The 18,025-nt window shown below is 39.4% G+C and overlaps 1 protein-coding gene across 1 annotated transcript in view; it reads right to left on the bottom strand.

The window, feature by feature from the left end:
* Gucy2f (guanylate cyclase 2F, retinal) overlaps window positions 1-18,025 on the bottom strand; it is an 89,743-nt gene that overhangs the window by 8,508 nt on the left and 63,210 nt on the right. The window contains exons 13-16 of the mRNA XM_042690053.1: window positions 17,383-17,575; window positions 13,895-14,069; window positions 10,329-10,427; window positions 6,626-6,720 (exon numbers count right to left, since the gene is read on the bottom strand). Of these exons, the coding sequence (XP_042545987.1) occupies window positions 6,626-6,720; window positions 10,329-10,427; window positions 13,895-14,069; window positions 17,383-17,575 (562 nt within the window). The remainder of the gene's footprint in view (window positions 1-6,625; window positions 6,721-10,328; window positions 10,428-13,894; window positions 14,070-17,382; window positions 17,576-18,025) is intronic.

Here is an 18,025-nt window from a genome sequence, read left to right as displayed (position 1 = left end):
GCTAAATCTATCGCAACTAAGCTAGAAAGACAACCAACTAATTGGGAAAAAATATTTACCAGCAATATATCAGACAAGGGGTTAACATCCTGTATATACAGGGAACTCAAGAAACTAATCCCTCCCAAACCTAACAAACCAATTACTAAATGGGCAAGGGAACTAAAGAGGGACTTCTCAAATGAAGAAATAAAAATGGCAAAGAAACACATGAGGAAATGTTCATCATCCCTGGTGGTGAAGGAAATGCAAATAAAGACAACCCTGAGATACCACCTTACCCCAGTCAGAATGTCCCACATCCACAAATCAGCCAACGACAAATGCTGGAGGGGATGTGGAGAAAGAGGAACCCTATTACACTGCTGGTGGGAATGTACACTTATACAACCACTTTGGAAAGCAGTCTGGAGGGTCCTTAGAAAGCTAAAGATTGACCTCCCTTACGACCCAGTCATACCACTTCTAGGCATCTACCCTGAACAACAGGAACCAATATACAAGGACACGTGCACCTCCATGTTTATTGCAGCACTGTTCGCAATAGCTAGGATATGGAAACAACCTAGGTGCCCCACCACAGATGAATGGATCCAAAAATTGTGGTATCTATACACAATGGAATATTATGCAGCCATTAGAAATGACAAAATAATGGCATTTGCAGGGAAATGGATGGAGCTAGAAGGAATCATGTTGAGCGAGGTAAGCCAAGAACGAAGAGACAAACGGTACATGGTCTCCCTCATAAGTGGATGCTAAATCCAAAAGGTTAGTGATACGACAAAACTAACAGGACTTAAGAAACAAAGAACTCCCGCTCATCTGGTTGAACCACTACTAAATATCCTCATGCTGCTGATCACAAATATGGTATATAACATGTGAACACTGTTATATATTACAGACTGTGGTAGACAATTTGCTCCAGGGAAGTTAGAATGAACTTGTGACTTTGAAATTATGTAATCATTTAATCACAATCAAAAAAAAAAAAAAAAAAGAACCTCGGGGAAGGGAGGGAGGGAGGGGATGGTAGGGGGAAAACAATGGAGGGGGTAACAATGTTCAAGAGGAAGTGTACTCATAACCTCACTCATGTAACTGTGACCCTCTGTATAGTAGCTTTACAATAAAAAAATAAAAAAAAAAAGTTGTATGAGAAGAAGCAACCCAAAAATTCATATGGAACAATAAAAGACCCCGAATAGCAAAAACAAAACAGCTTGGTACTGGCACAATAACAGACCTGAGGACCAATGGAATAGAACTGAAGACCCAGAAATGAACCTGCACACATATAGCCACCTAATCTTCGATAAGGGAGCTAAAAAATAAAATAGAAGACAATCTCTTCAGTAAATGGTGCTGGCAAAATTGGTTATTCATCTATAGAAAACTAAAGCTAGATTCTTATATATCACCCTGCACCAGAATCAACCCCAAATGGATCAAAGACCTCAAAAGTAAAAGCAGACACCCTGAAAACATTACAGAAAGGAATAAGAGAAATTCTAGGTCTCCTTGGCACAGGCCAAAATTTTCTTAATAAAGACCCCAAAACACAACAAATCAAAGAAAGATTGGACAAATGGGATTGCATGAAACTGCAGAGCTTTTGCATGGCAAAGGACATAGCTAGCAAGATCAATAGAAAGCCCACAGATTGGGAGATCTTCACTAGCCACACAACAGACAAAGGCCTCATATCTAAAATATATTAAGAACCCAAAAAATTAAATCCTTCAAAAACAAATCCTCAAAGAAAAAACCACCCAATCCATAAGTGGGCTAAAGATTTAAAGAGAGACTTCTCTGAAGAGCAAATAAAAATGGCAAATAGACACATGAAGAAATGCTCAACTTTTATAGCCATAAAAGAAATGCAAATCAAAGCGACATTGAGATTCCACCTCACCCCAGTTAGAATGGCTATAATCAAGAAATCTAATAACAACAGATGCTGGAGGGAATGTGGCCAGAAGGGAACCCTACTGCATTGTTGGTGGGAATGTAAATTTGTTTAACCACTCTGGAATGCAGTATGGAGGGTCCTCAAAAGATTACACATAGCCAGGCGTGGTGGCGCGAGTCTGTAAAACTAGCTACTTGGAAGGCTGAGCCTGGAGGATCGCTTGAGTCCAGGAGTTCTGGGCTGCAGCGCGCTATGCCGATTGGGTGTCGGCACTAAGTTCGGCATCAATATGGTGACCTCCCGGGAGCGGGGATCACCAGGTTGCCTAAGGAGGGGTGAACTGGCCCAGGTCGAAAAGATTACACATAGAGCTTCCCTATGACCCAGCAATCCCACTTTTGGGCATTTACCTAAACAATCACAAACAAGACCATACTAAAGCTACCAGCACAACTATGTTTATCTCAGCATTATTTACCATACCTAAGATATGGAACCAACCCAGATACCCCTCAATAGATGAATGGATCAAGAAAATGTGACATATACATATATACAATGGAATTCTATGTCTCCATCAGACAGAATGACACCACCTCATTTGTTAGGAAATGGAAAGACATGGAAAAAATTATATTAAGTGAAGTAAGCCAAGCCCAAACAAACATAGGTCCCATGGTTTCCCTTAATTGCAATAAATAGTATATGTCTAGGACAAGCAGAAACTTCAAAAGCTATGTATATATGACCATACAAGATGATGCTAAGCAAAATGAACCCCAAGATAGGGACACAAGAGGTTTTGTTTTTAATGTACTTTTAATATACTATGATATTTTTTGTTTCTTTTGTATGTTCTACCTCCATTGTATAACCCCTGTTTTCACTGTATTTGAGTCTGGTGCCCTGTATCTCGTTTATACATTATTCTAATTTGGGGAAGGGAAGAGAAATAACAAAATGCTGAAATAAGGATACGGGTTGATCCATTGTAGCAATGAGATATGCAAGACACTATGTTGAAAACGAACTTTATAACTTTGGGGGTGGGGAAGGAATTGGGGAGGTGGGGAGGGAAGGGATGGTAGGGGAAAAACAAAGGTAGGAAATGTACTCATCACCTCACTAATGTAACTGTAACCCAGTATCTTTACAATAAATATATATTAATATGTTAAAAATTGTGTGAGAAAGTCTTTCCAGAATGCAAATTACATTTAAAATCACAAAATTTTAAATACATAAATTTATTTAAAAATTACATTTTCCCTAAATATATATACATATCTATCTATCTATATATGATGATGATGATGAAGATGAGCCTAGATATATAAAAAAATCCCAGGAATAAGCACCAAATTTGGGAGGAAGACAAGATTAAAACAGAACTAGCCCATCAGGATAGAATTTTTTTTTTTTTTTTTTTTTTTTTGCTGGTCGTGGGGCCTGAACTCTGGGCCTGGGCGCTGTCCCTCAGCTCTTCAGCTCAAGGATAGTGCTCTACCACTTGAGCCACAGCGTCACTTCCAGCTTTTTCTGCTTATATGGTGCTGAGGAATTGAACCCAGGGCCTCATGCATGCAAGGCAAGCACTCTACCACTGAGCCACTTTCCCAGCCCCCAGGATAGAAAATTTTTAAAAAAACTTTAGACATTGATAATTTGTTGCCAAGAAGGTGTTGGAGTAGACATTGGGACATCTCTTCAGATAGACTGAGCTTTTCTTCTTCCTCCTCTTTTTGGAGGTCATGGGGCTTGAACTCTGGGCCTGGGTACTGTCCCTGAGCTCTTCAGCTCAAGGCTAGCACTCTATCACTTGAGCCAGGGCACCACTTCCATTTTTCTGGTGGTTTATTGGAAACTAGAGTCTCATGGACTTTCCTGCCTGGGCTGGCTTTGAACCATGATCCTCAGATCTCAGCCTCCTTAGTAGCTATGATTACAGGTGTGAGCCACTGGTGCTAGAGAGCTTCTTTTCTTTAACTGGTTTCTTCCTCAGACTACTTCAGCATCCTCATTTGGTCTCTTTCTTTGTAGTATCAAGCTATTCAATTACTATAGGTATTCATATAATAATTATACTCTTTTCTCTTTGCTAATCTAATTCACAACTTGTATTCCACTAAGGGAAACAGTGAAGGAAATGAGGTAGAAGGTTGAGCCCAAGAGAAAGGACTTTAGTGGAGGAATTCCAAGCATCAGCAAGCTGGAAGGAAAAAAAAATATACTTTTTCTGCCCTGTGTACTGGGTACTTCTTGCTTCCAGCAACAGAGAGTAGATGAAGGACATCAATGTTGAAACAGACTTTCTAAACTGTACAGGTGATGTGGTCTATTCAAGAATATATTGAATGCTCCCCTACCCCAGATTAGAAACCCTAGCCCCTTTGTAGGGACTACAAAATATTCTATTCCTGCTATGATTGGGGAGGTGGAGAGTATAGAAACAAAAAGGATCTCCTCTCCTCTCCTTTCTTTGGTGTGTGTGTATGTGTGTGTGTGTGTGTGTGTGTGTGTGTGTGTGTGTGTGTTTGTGTGTGTGCACACACGCATGCATGTGCCAGTACTAGGGCTTGAAGTTTTCCTCACACTCTCACTTGGCATTTTCACTAATGGATGGTACTCTACCACTTGAGCCAGAGCTCTATCTCTGGCATTTTGCTATTTAATTGTAAATAAGACGGTCTTAGCTTTGTCTGTCCAGGTTGGCATCAAACCATGACGCTCAGATCTCAGCCTCCTGAGTAGCAAGGTCTACAGGAATGAGCCATCAGCACACAGCTTCTCCCTCCTTTTCCTTGGATCTTTCTTCTTATCCTTCTTCTTTTTGCTTCTCCTTTTCTCTAGATACTCCTCCACTTCTCTCTCAATATCTCTCTCTTAATCTTTTTTTTTCATGAGGCTCTTGTCATTCCAATAAAGGCTATTTCTGGGCTGGGTATAGAGGTACATGACTGTTATCTTAGTTACACAGAAGGCAGAGATTTAAGACTAGCTCAGTAAAATTAGCGAGACGACATATCAAAAAAAAGAAACCAGGTAAGGTGGCACATTCCTGTAATCCCACCTATGTGAGAGGTGGATGTGAAAATTGCAATTTGTATCTTCCCAGACAAAAGGATGAGACTCTATACAAATAATTGAAACAAAAGGACTAGGAGCATGGCTTAAATGACAGACCTTGTCTTCAATCCCAAGGAGTGGCAATAAATGAAAAAGAAAAAGGAAAAGGAAAAAAAGAGTTTTTCCTCCAACATGCTGCAGCATATTCCCAAATTCCCTGGGGTGGAACAAACCATGAAGCTGCAAAGGGCCCATTTGAAGACTTGTTTTTGTACTTGAAATCCCAAAGATGTAAGTGCTCCTGTCTAGAATTTGTGGAGCAATAAAAATCAGTGGGGGTGGTGCGCATTTTTTTTCTTTTTTTCAGTTTCATAAAATTGTACCTTTTTAGATCTTCAGCTTTTAAATGAAATTTCTGTGCCCAGCAATACAGAGGAAAGTGCTTCAGGGAACCAAGCTGCCTTTGTGCTCTGCTGGGAAATGACAGAATGTACAGAGGGATCACAAAAGCCATGGGCAATTTGATTTACTGCCCAAGTAAGATCCCTGCCCCCATGGTCTCACTGTGGGAGTGCTCTCCAGAGGTGGCAATGAGCCTCCACCCCTTTGTGAGTGACTCATCCCACCCGCTGGAAGATTTTAAAAATCTATTGGAAAAGATGAACACAAGTCCAACAAGGAAGTGATCAACTAGAATCATACCTCCTGAAATCTAGTTACATATACATTTACCTCTACCAGGGGATGATAGGTCAGTGACAGAAACAAACCATACATTAATCAGTGCCCTGCTTTTGCTTTGCCCAATGATAATCACTAAAAGAACTGTCTTCATACTGCATTTTAGTATAGAATCAAGTCAGGCTTCCTGAGTTTAGCCTGATTCTGCTATCTGACTAGATGACTCTGCTCAATTTGTTTCACCTATGTGGGCCTTGATTCTTCATATAAAATGAGTAATTTAGATAATCAGATCCCTGAGATCTCTTACAATTATCCTTAGTCATGGTCCTAGGATCATGTAGAAGTAAAGAAAGGGATTCCAGTGGAAATAGTAGGAAGGAAAACCATCCCAGTCTTGAATCCCAAGTCAAATGATAGTCCCAAAAGAGAGAAAAGATTACTACAAGATAATAGCCTCTGACTTTCTCTCATAAACTTTTTCTTTCATAGATTCTGACTTCTTCCTTATAACATGGTGAGCCAATGGTATGGATGAAAAGTCAGAAAGGGTGGCCCACTGAGCAGGAAATGAAAAACCCAAACTCCTCAGTACTGTAGCTTATTGGACAATGTTTAGAACTGCCAAAGAGCAAATAAAATGGGAGTTAGTAAATGTAAACAAACATAGCTCATTAGAAAGGCAAATACTGAGCAGTCTTTTAGGAAAGAAAAATACAATTGATAGTCTAAAAGAAAAGTAGAAAGGATTCTCAATGAACCTACCTACTTAAGCCATATTTCAAAGAGAAGAAACGGATGGCAGAAGGGAAATACCTTTTGGGAACCTCAAATGGAGCTGGAAATTCTGCCTAAATTATAGCTCTGAGTCTCACGCTCCCAGGTAAGTTCTTTCAGCAGACCATGACCTCTTGAAAAGCAGGTGTGTCCAAATGGTTTGTTCCCAAAACAAGTACTTTATACCTTAAGCTCTGTTCTTCCTCGAAGCTCTACTTCGTAGCCCTCACTCAAAGTTCGAAGAATTGTAACCGTGCTGAGACTGACATGAATTCGGTAAGCTGTAAATAAAGGAGAGCCATGAGTTTAGCTCCTTTCTCATTAAGAAAATCAATGAGAAACTGCCAATGCAATAAATGGCCCCACTTTAAAGTCCTGGGTGAAAGCTTTAGTTAAGGGTTCACAGGAGGAAGGGGGAGTGAAGGCCTTCTCACCAGGCCCAGACAAGGTGTTACCTATAGCACCTATCAGCCTCCTAGATGGTAGGTTAGATGAAATGCTGGGCAATAGGAAGGTGTTAATTTAACTTGAAGGCTGAGAAGGAGAAACCAGCAGCCACTATTGTGTTCGCAGCTGAAATGTGACCTCCTCTGAGGGAAATTTAGCACCAGCAGCTTCCCTCACAGGCTTCTGCTAGGGCTAAAATCATTTTATAAAACTAAAAGTTTTGTAAAACATACTTAAAAGACAAAAATCCATACGATTCATTTTCTACATGAATCCTTACAACTTACAAAAAAATCAATGAGAAACAGTCTAACACCACTGTCAAAAACTTTTGAAAGGGACTGGGAAGGTGGCTCAGTGGTAGAGCGCTTGCCTTGCATGCAAGAGCCCTGGGTTCAATTCCTCAGCACCACATAAGCAAAAAGAAAAAAGCCGGAAGTGGCACTGTGACTCAAGTGGTAGAGTGCTAGCCTTCAGCTGAAGTGCTGAGGGACAGCGCCCAGGTCCAGAGTTCAGGCCCCACGACGGGACCCAAAAACAAAAACAAAAAAAAACTTTTGAAAGACTGACATTCAAGCTGTTCTTTAAGTGAATGCTTTTAGCTGTAAAACCTACAGAATGTGCTGTTTTCCTATCAACAATCCCGATCTGTAATTAAGAGCCCTACAAAGAAGCCCTACTTCTTTAAAATTATTTAGGACTTAAGTGTGTTCTATGTGTATGTGTGTATATGTATGTGTGCATGGTGTGTGTGTGTGTGTGTGTGTGTGTGTGTGTGTGTGTGTGTGTGTGTGAGTGCTGGGCCTCAAACTAAGGGCCTGGGTGCTGTCCCTTAGCTTTTTGGGCCAAGGCTTATGTTCTACTACTTGAGACATACTTCCCCTTTAGCTATTTTCAGGTTAATTGAAGATAAGGGTCTCACAGATTTTCCTGCTCAGGCTTCAAACCCTGATTCTCAGATCTCAGGCTCCTGAGTAGCTAAGATTACAATTGTGAGCCATTGGGACTTACTACTTCTTTAATAAAGAACAATCCCTTGTTAAATTCAACATTCCTGACAACTGTCATTACGAAATGACACCTTGTTAAAATTGTACCTAAAATGAAAGTCCAAGACTTGCTCTCATGCTTGAGAAAGTCATTCTTTTAAAAGCTGATTACAATGTGAGTAGGAAGGCGTAGTAGAGTTCCTTTTCTTTTCTTTTTTCCATGTTGATCCTGGGGCTTGAACTCAGGATCTGTGTGCAATCCTTGGCTTTTTTTTTTTTTTTTTGCTCATGGCTAGTGCTCTACCACTTGACCCATAGCTTCTGGCTTTTTTTCTAGTTAATTTGAAGTAAAATTATTATGAACTTTTTTGTTCTGGTTGGCTTCAAATTGCAATCCTCAGATCTCAACTTCCTGAAGGTAGGCTTATAGGCATAAACCATCAGCACTCAGCATAATTTCCTTTTCTTAATAACTCAGTACTCATATCTGTGCCCTCCTCACTCAGAGTCGCTCAAAGCCTCTGTTATATTCCTAATAGACACAACTCTGGCCAGTGTACTCATTGCTAGGCCAATATTTGTCAGCCCATTAGCATCTGGTGTTCAGAGAGCCTTTCAGTACGGGGATCCTAATTGTGGGAAACACAAAAGACAACTGATTCTAACCACTGCTCAGCTGTGTGGTAAGGCAGCTCCAGGACTAGATCACAGAATCTCAATTGATTCATCTGTGCACAAAGGAGACACTGATGAAATTGATTTGCTGTTAATAGACTTGTTACATGTCCTGATTTCATATATCCAACACAAGGGGAGAAACAACTGGCTTAAAAGATATTTAGTCTGGTATATCCCTCAGTGCAATAGTTGGCTTACAGTCATTAACTTTTATGAAAGCAGTCTAATCAGCTCCTGGAGTGCAGAGATCATGTGGATGTTCTTTTTATTGATCAGTAGACAAGGTGTTGACTAAATCTCAAAAGTCAATTTCTACTTTCAACTCTGTACCTCCAATGGGAAATGTATGTGGAGAATTGCCTGATGCAGCCCAGAATAGGGCTTCATCCTTCTACGAACTCACATCAGTCCTCAGCACTGTGTCAAATCTTCATTGTGGTTCCATGATCAATTTCTCTTCATCTTGGGTTGCACTTCAAGAGCAACATCATATGCAAAGGCATATTCACACAGCAGTTCCTGGATGACTACCTCCATGGCCTCTGCCATATCTGTGGAGTTTAAAAGACTTTCCCAGATGTCAGAAAATTTATTCTGACAACAGTTTTTAAGCTCCATGTTGCCTCCTTAATCATGGCTGCACAGGCTAGATTGACTAAGACTGGACCTATTGTGTAAGGCTGTTTCTGCACCTGAGTGATGGGGAATGGGGTCAAATAGGGCACCACCCGCTGTGATATAGGCCACCATATCATCAAGGACTAGTTTGAATATATTGCTGAAATTAGGGAAGAGTTTGTGTTACCTAGTAGTTGCTAAGCCAGAGCAAAGAAGACAAATACCTGCCTGCCTGCGTGCCTTCTTTCCTTCCTTCCTTCCTTCCTTCCTTCCTTCCTTCCTTCCTTCCTTCCTTCCTTCCTTCCTTCCTTCCTTCCTTCCTTCCATCCTTCTTTCCTTCCTTTTTTCTTCTCTGTCTCTATTTCTGTCTCTGTATCTCTGGTAAAAGTCCATGATATAAGTAAAAAGCACATTTTGATTTTTGACAGTATTTCAGTACTGGCAGTAAATAACAAGGAAAGGTTGATTGAACTTCTTGCCAGCAGCAGACAAATTGCATAATGTTTGTACAGTTTTACTCTCAAAGAAGAGAAGAATCAGGATCTTTAATATTATGCTTGTTTTGATAGCAGCTAAGAGTTTTACATACAAGCAAGATGGAATTAATTATTTTAGAATTCCAAGCTCCTTAGATTGAAGGATTACTGCTTGCTAAATTCTAGGAGGCTATTTGATGAAGCCAGAACTCCTGGGGTCCTAACTAAGAGGACTAAAGCAGCAAACATCAGCCAGCTGGGAGGAAGCTGGCTCATGTGTGTCTTCACAAACTGGTTGAAAAACTGAATATATCAGTCTCTTACCTAGTTCTTTTCTCCCAATGACTCTCCTACACCCACCAGGCTGTCCAATTTTTTTTTTTTACTCAAAAGACTTTCTAAGTTGTTTTGATCACAGTGCCTGGCTGTTTCAGTGTTATCTGGCTACAGCTTTATTTCTATATAAAAGATACATACATGTTCAGTCCAACATCACCCCCTACTGGTTTGCTGTTAGAGATCAAGAAAATGTGTGATAAATCTTAATCTTTTCAAATTACCTTTTATTTTTCTAGAAAACATTAAAAATACAAAGTATTCTGCTCTCTTTCCCTCTGTTGAAAAAGAACCACTTTCCTAATAGCAGGGTGATGCCTTCCCATCCATCCCCGAGGTACTCACGTAAGCCTGTTGACTCCATCCGAGAAGCTGTATTTACAGTGTCTCCAAACAAGCAGTATCTAGGCATGGTGAGGCCCACCACTCCAGCAACAACAGGCCCTATAGAGTGGTGGCAGAAGACAGGGATTATAGTCAACAAGAATACACTCAATGTTAATAGAGGAGCACTGCAAGGGGTAGGAATGTAGCTTGATCATATAGCTCTGGAAACCTTATGATATATCTGAAGAAATTGAATAATGAACATTTTGTCTATAACAAAGCAAGTTTATATTTATATTTAATACTTTACTATCTTTCTGATTTACAGTTCTATTTCAAATAACTGTCATATCCAACATGCTTATATCTGTCAACAAAGACAAGCCTCAAAAATAAACCAGAAAAACCTGGGCAGAGATTCAGGATCCAAACATGTTTGTTGCAAAGAAAAAAATGTGACTCTTGTGCCCTAAGGTTAGAAGGAAGAATTTAATAGGTCTATTTGTCTCCCACACTGTGTCTATCAATAGAATTATTGCAGAGAGAAAACTCTGAAAACAAATAGAGATGACTTTCAATTATCTGTAAGGGGCATGGAATATCAGTACAACCAGATCATTCAAGAGTATTTTCTATCTGTTCTTGCAGTAATCTTTGTTCTGAACATGGTATTCAGGATATTTTTCAAATTTCAACAGACATACCCAAAAGTCAGCTCACTGGTATCTATAAAGGTCTCTGCCTTCATCTTTGCTGTTTCTAGGTTTTAATTTTTTAACATTAGTTTTTGGTTATGGACATTTCTTCAGTTAAAGTAATTGTTTTGCTTCAAAAATTAATTCTAGCTGGATGCTGGTGGCTCGTGCATGTAATCCTAGCTACACAGGAGGCTGAGATCTGAGAAGTGCGGTTCAAAGCCAGCCCGGACAGGAAATTCCCTGTGAGACTCTTATCTCCAATTAACCACCAGAAAACTGGAAGTGGCTCTGTGGCTCAAGTGGTAGAGTGCTTGCCTTGAGCTGAAAAGCTGAGAGACAGTGCCCAGGCCCAGAGTTCAATTCCCATGACTGACCAAAAAAATTAGTTCATCTGAGAATAAAAATAAGTAACTACAAACATGTTTTTCTTTTCAACTTACTTTTTGTTTATTCAGAATCATACTTTGAGCACTGAAATAGGCACAAAAAGAGAGGGGCTAAAAAGGAAATTTAATATATGGCCTAAATTCTCCAGGAATTTAAACTATAATTGAGAATAAAAAGACTAGTATCCAGAAGTAAATAAGCAACCACACAGAACAATATGTCTGAATGGAGAGAAATAGTACAATAGTACAGTATCATAATTTAGTAACCAAGGGAACATACTTAATAGCAACTGACTCAGTCAAAAAGGATCCATGGAAAAGGGTAGGATTTTGATTTAGGTCTTGATGGGTGAATAACATTTGAATCAAAGGTTTGTGGTGAGATTGAGCATGCCCCAAACATTGGGAAGCAGCTAGAAGTAATGAGATAGGGTTGGAATAAGTGGGTTATTCGTAATGAACCTTAAACCACTAGAAAATATTCTTTTTTCTTTTTCTTTCAGATCAATGTATAGAATGCATTGCAAGGAGAAAAAGTAAAACCAGAGAAACTTGTTAGATGGCTGTTGAAGTAGGTATGGGAAAGATGGTGATGATGGCAAAATGTGCTAAAAAGTTGATAACAGTGACATTATTAAAAGAAAACCAGTGGACTTGTTGGCTGTCTGATTACCATGAGCTTCTGAGTTTATGCCAATTTGTGGGACTGGAAGTTTTAAATATGTTGTATTTTGAAATAATGGAGACTCATCCAAGCCAAGGTGAGGGTGCTGAAAATGTGAAATGGAAGCACAAGTAAGAGCTGAAGGATTTTCTTTGCAAAAAATATTACCAAGCACCTGTTAAGTGCTAAGTATTCAGTACACAAACATGAGTAAGATATGGTTCCTATTGCCAGGTAGCTTAAAGTCTAACAGAACAGACAAAATGATAGATTTATTCTAGTACTATGAAATGATTCTATAGTAGTGATCCAGACAACATATATTGGTAGTCTGGACTTGGATAAGTGAGAATCAAAGAGAAACAAGATAGACTCAAGAAATATTTCAAAGATAAAATGTTCAAGAGTTAGTCATTGGTTGACTAAGGTCAGAGTGAAGGAGGAGTTGAGAATAACTTCTAAAAGTAATACAGAAACAGAAGAACGTTTTATGGGAATAAAACAATTATATTTTATACTATTGAGTCTGATGACCATGTGGAATATAGTCATGTGGAAATGTCAGCAGGTACCTTGATATACAACTTGTGGGGCTGAAAGCTATCATCATGCATATGGTAGTTAAGCCATAGATGAGAATGAAATGACCCAGAAGAATAAGGGAGATGGGGGGGAGAGCCAGAGAGAGAGAGAGGATAGGGGGAGAGACAGAGATTGAGAGAGGGAGAGAGGGGGAGAGAGAAGGAGAGAGAGAGAGAGAGAGAGAGAGAGAGAGAGAGAGAGAGAGAGAGAGAGAGAGAGAGATTGAAATAGATCCACATAAAACCCTGGGAAACACAGAGGACAGATATAAATGAACGGACTTACCAAGCTGCAATAGAAAAAAACAGACAGCAAGTTGGAGTGGGTTGAGAAATAAATTAGAGGTGAGAATATGGAGAAAGTAAGATCACCACACTGAATGCTCTGGCAGAAAGTGATAGGGGGCAGGAAGAGCTAAGACAACTAAAAATTGAAGCCGAGAAGCAACATTCTGAGTGAGGAGCATGTCATGATAGTAAGGTATCTGTGATACCAAGTAACATGTCTGTCAAGAGACCTGTGAATATATGAAACTAGATAGGAAAGATACAGTAAATGAGTAGAATATGAAGATAGTCAACCAAGAAGGAATAAATATGGGAGAAAATACTTGGAGTTGATTTCAACTAATTGAATTATCCTAAATACAGCAAATATTTGCTGGTTTTATAGCACAATCAAACATGACTTAGGTAGGCATAATGGAATTAAGCAGGCCTGGACACTTGGATAATTCTGCTCCTAGGTATCATGGGAGGGTTACCCTTCTTTACCAGTATTCCTTGAAGCACCTAGGAAAGTTTTTTCTTGCTTTAAGTAGTTTTATTTTTAACTTAATTTTCTTGTCCAGGTGATGTACAGAGGGGTTACAGTTATATGTGTAAGATAATGAGTACATTTCTTTTTTAATATTGTTTCCCCCTCCCTTGCTTTTCTCCCACTTTCCCTCCCCCGAATCCTCCCCAAGTTGTACAGCTCATTTCCAACATAGTGTCTTGTGAGTATTGCTGTTACATTGATTCACCCTTTGTCTGTTTTCTCACCATTATGTTATTCCCCTTCCCTTCTCCAAATCAGGTACACATATATATAAGACACATGATACCAAAATGAAATACAGTGACAACAGGGGATAAACCAAAGGGGAAAAAACACAAGAAAAAAGAAATCACCTCACACAGTACATTAAAAGCAACAACAACAACAAAAAAAAAACCATTTGAAGTTCATTTTGCTTAACATTTTTGTTACCTGAGTGCAGGCCCATTCGAATTCGAACTGGCACCTCTGGCATGTGCCGCATCTTGAAGGTGCCCACAGAGCTCAGGATGTCCAGGGACATATTTGCGATTTCAGCTGCATGTCTACTGCCATTCCTCTTTGGGAGGCCCGAGGCTACCATGTAAGCATCTCCAATGGTCTCTACCTGGGAATTGAGTAAACAAAATTGGCAAGCAAGTAACCTCTTGGTGTTTCTTTGGTACCCATAGAGTTATGGGAATACAATGGTCTGATGGAGACCAAACGATCTTCTTATAAAATGAAGAAGGCAGGAAGAGGCTGTTGGTGGTTTAAAATCCTGGCTACAGAGATTAGAATCACTTAAAGAGATTTATTTAAAAAAATACTAATGTTACTAATATCTAAGTGCCACACCTAGAAATGCTGAAAATCATGTAGCTGTTTCCTAGGGCCATGAGTGATCTAAAGAAATATTAGGCTTCAAGAAATTCCTGTGGAAAGAGAAAAGAAAGATATCTATGACTAGCTGTAGAATGTCTCTGGGGAACCAATCTAAGAGACAGAACAAAAGATGGTCCCCCAGCAATCATTTCTCTACATGGTTTTAAGTACAATTGCTTAGGACATGATTAGTTTAGAGAATGGGAAAGGAAGGCCAAGGAAGACTCTATTTTATCTGTTTCACTTTACATTATGGTGGAGTTAGTTTTGAAGACTTTTATGAGTATGTGAACTGGATCTTTCCTCAATGATTAACTCACCCTTTGTATTGCTGCCTCTCTGAGGGGCATCCATACTGAACTTACCTGCTCAGTATGAGCCAGTTAGAGCTGGACATTTGGAACTAAAGGCAAATCAGTGCTCCTTATCTTTCCCACAAGTGTGCTCACTCATTTAGATAAACAGGAAAGTGAAGCATTAGGGGTAAATCCAGAAGATAAGTAAGCTGAAAGGATTTCTATAAAATGTGGCAGGTAGGCTGAGCTACTCCTAAGTTTGGATACAAGTAAAATTACATGTTAGCCTGGCGCTAATCCTAGTTACTTAGGAGGCTGAGATCTGAAGATTTCATTTTGAAGCCAGTCGGGGCAGGAAACACTGTGAGACTCTTATGTCCAATTAAATCACAGAAAAAGCCAGAAGCAGTGCTGCTGCTCAAGTGGTAGCCTTAAGCAAATGCAGCTCAGGGACAGCACATAAGCCCAGAGTTCAAGCTTCAGGACTGGCAAAACAAAATAATAATCATGTTTTCCTTAGTGTTATACTCACAAAATTCCTTAGCAGTATGCAATTTTGGAATCATACTGTCTTGGTTAGAACCCCATATTTACTGTTTACAAACGTGGAGCAAGTCATTTAATCTCTGTGTTTCAATATCCTCTTCTGTAAAGATAGGGATAATGACAACACTTATCTCGTAAGGTTCTCTATGAGCTAAATGACTTAATAAATGTCAAAGCACTTAAAACCTGACTGATGGATGAGAACATGTACTAAGTACAAGTTATCACCACCACTACCACTGCCATCATCATCATCACCATCACCAAACAGGATTGAGAATATGATTCAGCTCCAAAGAAACAAGTTTAGCATGCAGAAACATAATTTCTCCGTTGCCAGCAATAACAGTCTGTATCCAATACAGGATTTTGCACCTCAACCTGCTTCTATTCAGTGAATGCTACATGGGAGCAGAAACTCAGCAGCTGGACTGGTAGGATTAACACTTCAGGGTTGATAAATGAGTCACCCAGGAGGCCCCCAACGATATCAGTGAGGACATTAGAAGAGCAGGGAGCCTACCACTGGAGGATCTTAGCATGTAGACTATTAGGAGAAATGATGTAGCATCAACTAGAATAAGGATACTAAGAGAAATGTAGTTATAGAAAATGGTCTGTTTGAGATGAGGGCAGTGTCAGGAGAATTGAATATGAAAACAAATCACCAATTTTATAATTCTGTTGTAGTCTGCTCACTTCCACTTCATATTATCAAGTACCAGGAGAAGTGATTCCAATTTTACAGATAAGAAAAAATGAAAATACAAACAGGATTGGTGATTCATTGCTGGTTCAATTTTGATTTTCTTTGTAGTCTGTTGTTTTATATAATAAACAAGACTGTAAATTAGATTCCATTCTTTTGGAGTTGGAGAGTCCTGCTCTGTCTTGGGAGCACACCACTAACTCCCTATTGCAGCTATGAAGTTTTACAATAACTAATGGCCTCATCCTTAAGACCTTCAACAATTGTCTGAACAGAATCAGCTGGATTGATTAACCAGTGGATGTGTTGCTGCTGATTTTAGTTTCAACTGAATTAGCTTTCAGTGATTTGCTTTTCCCTCTAGGCTGCTTGAGTTCAACAAGGTAAGACAGGTAGTCTGAGTCCATGGATTTTGTTTTTCCTCCACCATGATTTCCATTTGTGTTTCTTGATTAGCTTGCAGCTCCTGCTGATTGACATGTATGATGTCTATTTCTGAGCCCTACTTAGGTAGCTTGGTCTAGGCTAGACCTGAGAAGGCGCTATCTAATTTGAGATAAACACACTACTTCTGTGTGATTTGAGAGTTGGAACATTTCAGGCTACTGTGAAGGACCCACTGAATGGAGCTACTCATTCTCCAGCTCTACCTTGATTCCTGGGACAGAGGAGCTGTCTGAATTCTGTATGCCTGGGGCATCTTTCCCCATTGATAAAACAAGTATCCATATTGCAAACAATGTGAAAATGTCCCTACATAGCTGTGAGGTTTTCAGTCGTTTGTTTACCTAAGAAAAAAGACAACTTATAAAAAACTAGTTTAAGGAAGCAGGGTGTCAAAATTAACTAATGCATTATAAGCTCTGTACTCATCTCCTGTAATCTTTGACAGAAAGCATGGACATGGATAAGTTGAAGGAGTAGAAGGTAGAAGCAAGAGTTTTCAAGATCACAATATAAATGGGATTTTGGTTACCCTGCAGCAATCCTAAGAACCCCAGGTCTAATAGCAACCTCATGCAACGCCAAGTTCCTTCATATATAAAACAACAGTACCTAAGAGAAGAGACCAAACCATGAATTACATCAACACAAACCTTATCAAGATGACTCTGTGGAAGCTACTATGGATAAAACACCAACAGTTCTGTGGCCCCTTCAGAGCCTAACAAAACACTGTTTACATTGAGGCACTCAATTGTTAAACTGCAATAACTCACCCAGCCTCAACTGCTTTTTAATACCAATTCTAGGCAATAATAGCTCAAAGGAATCTTTCTGGCCATCTCTTGCTGAGTTGAGAGTTGTCAATCTGTAAATTAGAAAACAATACGCATTCTATCTGGCCTTCATTACCAATGAGATACCAATCAAAGTGGTATATTGCATAACACTTTCATTCCTAAAAAAGAGCATTCTATAAAATTGCATCTTTCATTATTGGCAGGCACATAGATAAGCCTTGTAAAATCTTCACTCTGAAACTTAGTTCCTTGATAACATACCTTATAGACATCATGACTGCCAATGATTGCATCAAAGAGTGTGTACAGGTCATTCAGAAGATCTACCACTTCAATGGGCTCACTCATGGCTGAGATGGTGGTGAAGCCCACAATGTCGCTGAAGTACAAGGTGACCAAGTCAAAACCCTCAGGTTCAACTGTGCAGCCCTTCTTCAGGGATTCAGCAACTGATCTGAAAAGAAGACGTGGCAGATTTCCAAAGAGGATACCAATCTCCCTATTTTCTACTGACATCTTCTAAAACATAATTTTGTCCCAAATGACCTCCAGGTAAATGATGAGAAAGAAATTGTCACCTGGATAAAAACCCTAACTTGTTCACTTATTCTGCAAATATATATTGAGTGGTTACAATGTGTTCATCACTGTGCTAGGAGCTAGAATACAGCACTAAACAGAGAGAACTAGTCTATGCTTCAGTAAGTTTGTTTTTTCTCTCTTAGCTCTCAGTACTTCTACCTTATCCAATTTCCTTCAGGGGAATGTTCCCAAGGGCTGCTTTTCCATGTTACTAGTTTCCCCAATTACCTCCTAGAAGATCATGTTAAAACATGTTAAGGCGTTCTAAAACTTTGGAAATGGTAGCAAAAGATAAGATTTTTGATTTTCAATTAAGAAAAAA

This window comes from Dipodomys spectabilis, unplaced genomic scaffold (genome assembly GCF_019054845.1).
Source record: "Dipodomys spectabilis isolate Male_0828 unplaced genomic scaffold, ASM1905484v1 ptg000132l, whole genome shotgun sequence".
Taxonomy (NCBI): domain Eukaryota; kingdom Metazoa; phylum Chordata; class Mammalia; order Rodentia; family Heteromyidae; genus Dipodomys; species Dipodomys spectabilis.
The sequence above is the reverse complement of the archived record's forward strand: the minus strand, read 5'-3'. Positions and strand labels throughout refer to the sequence as shown.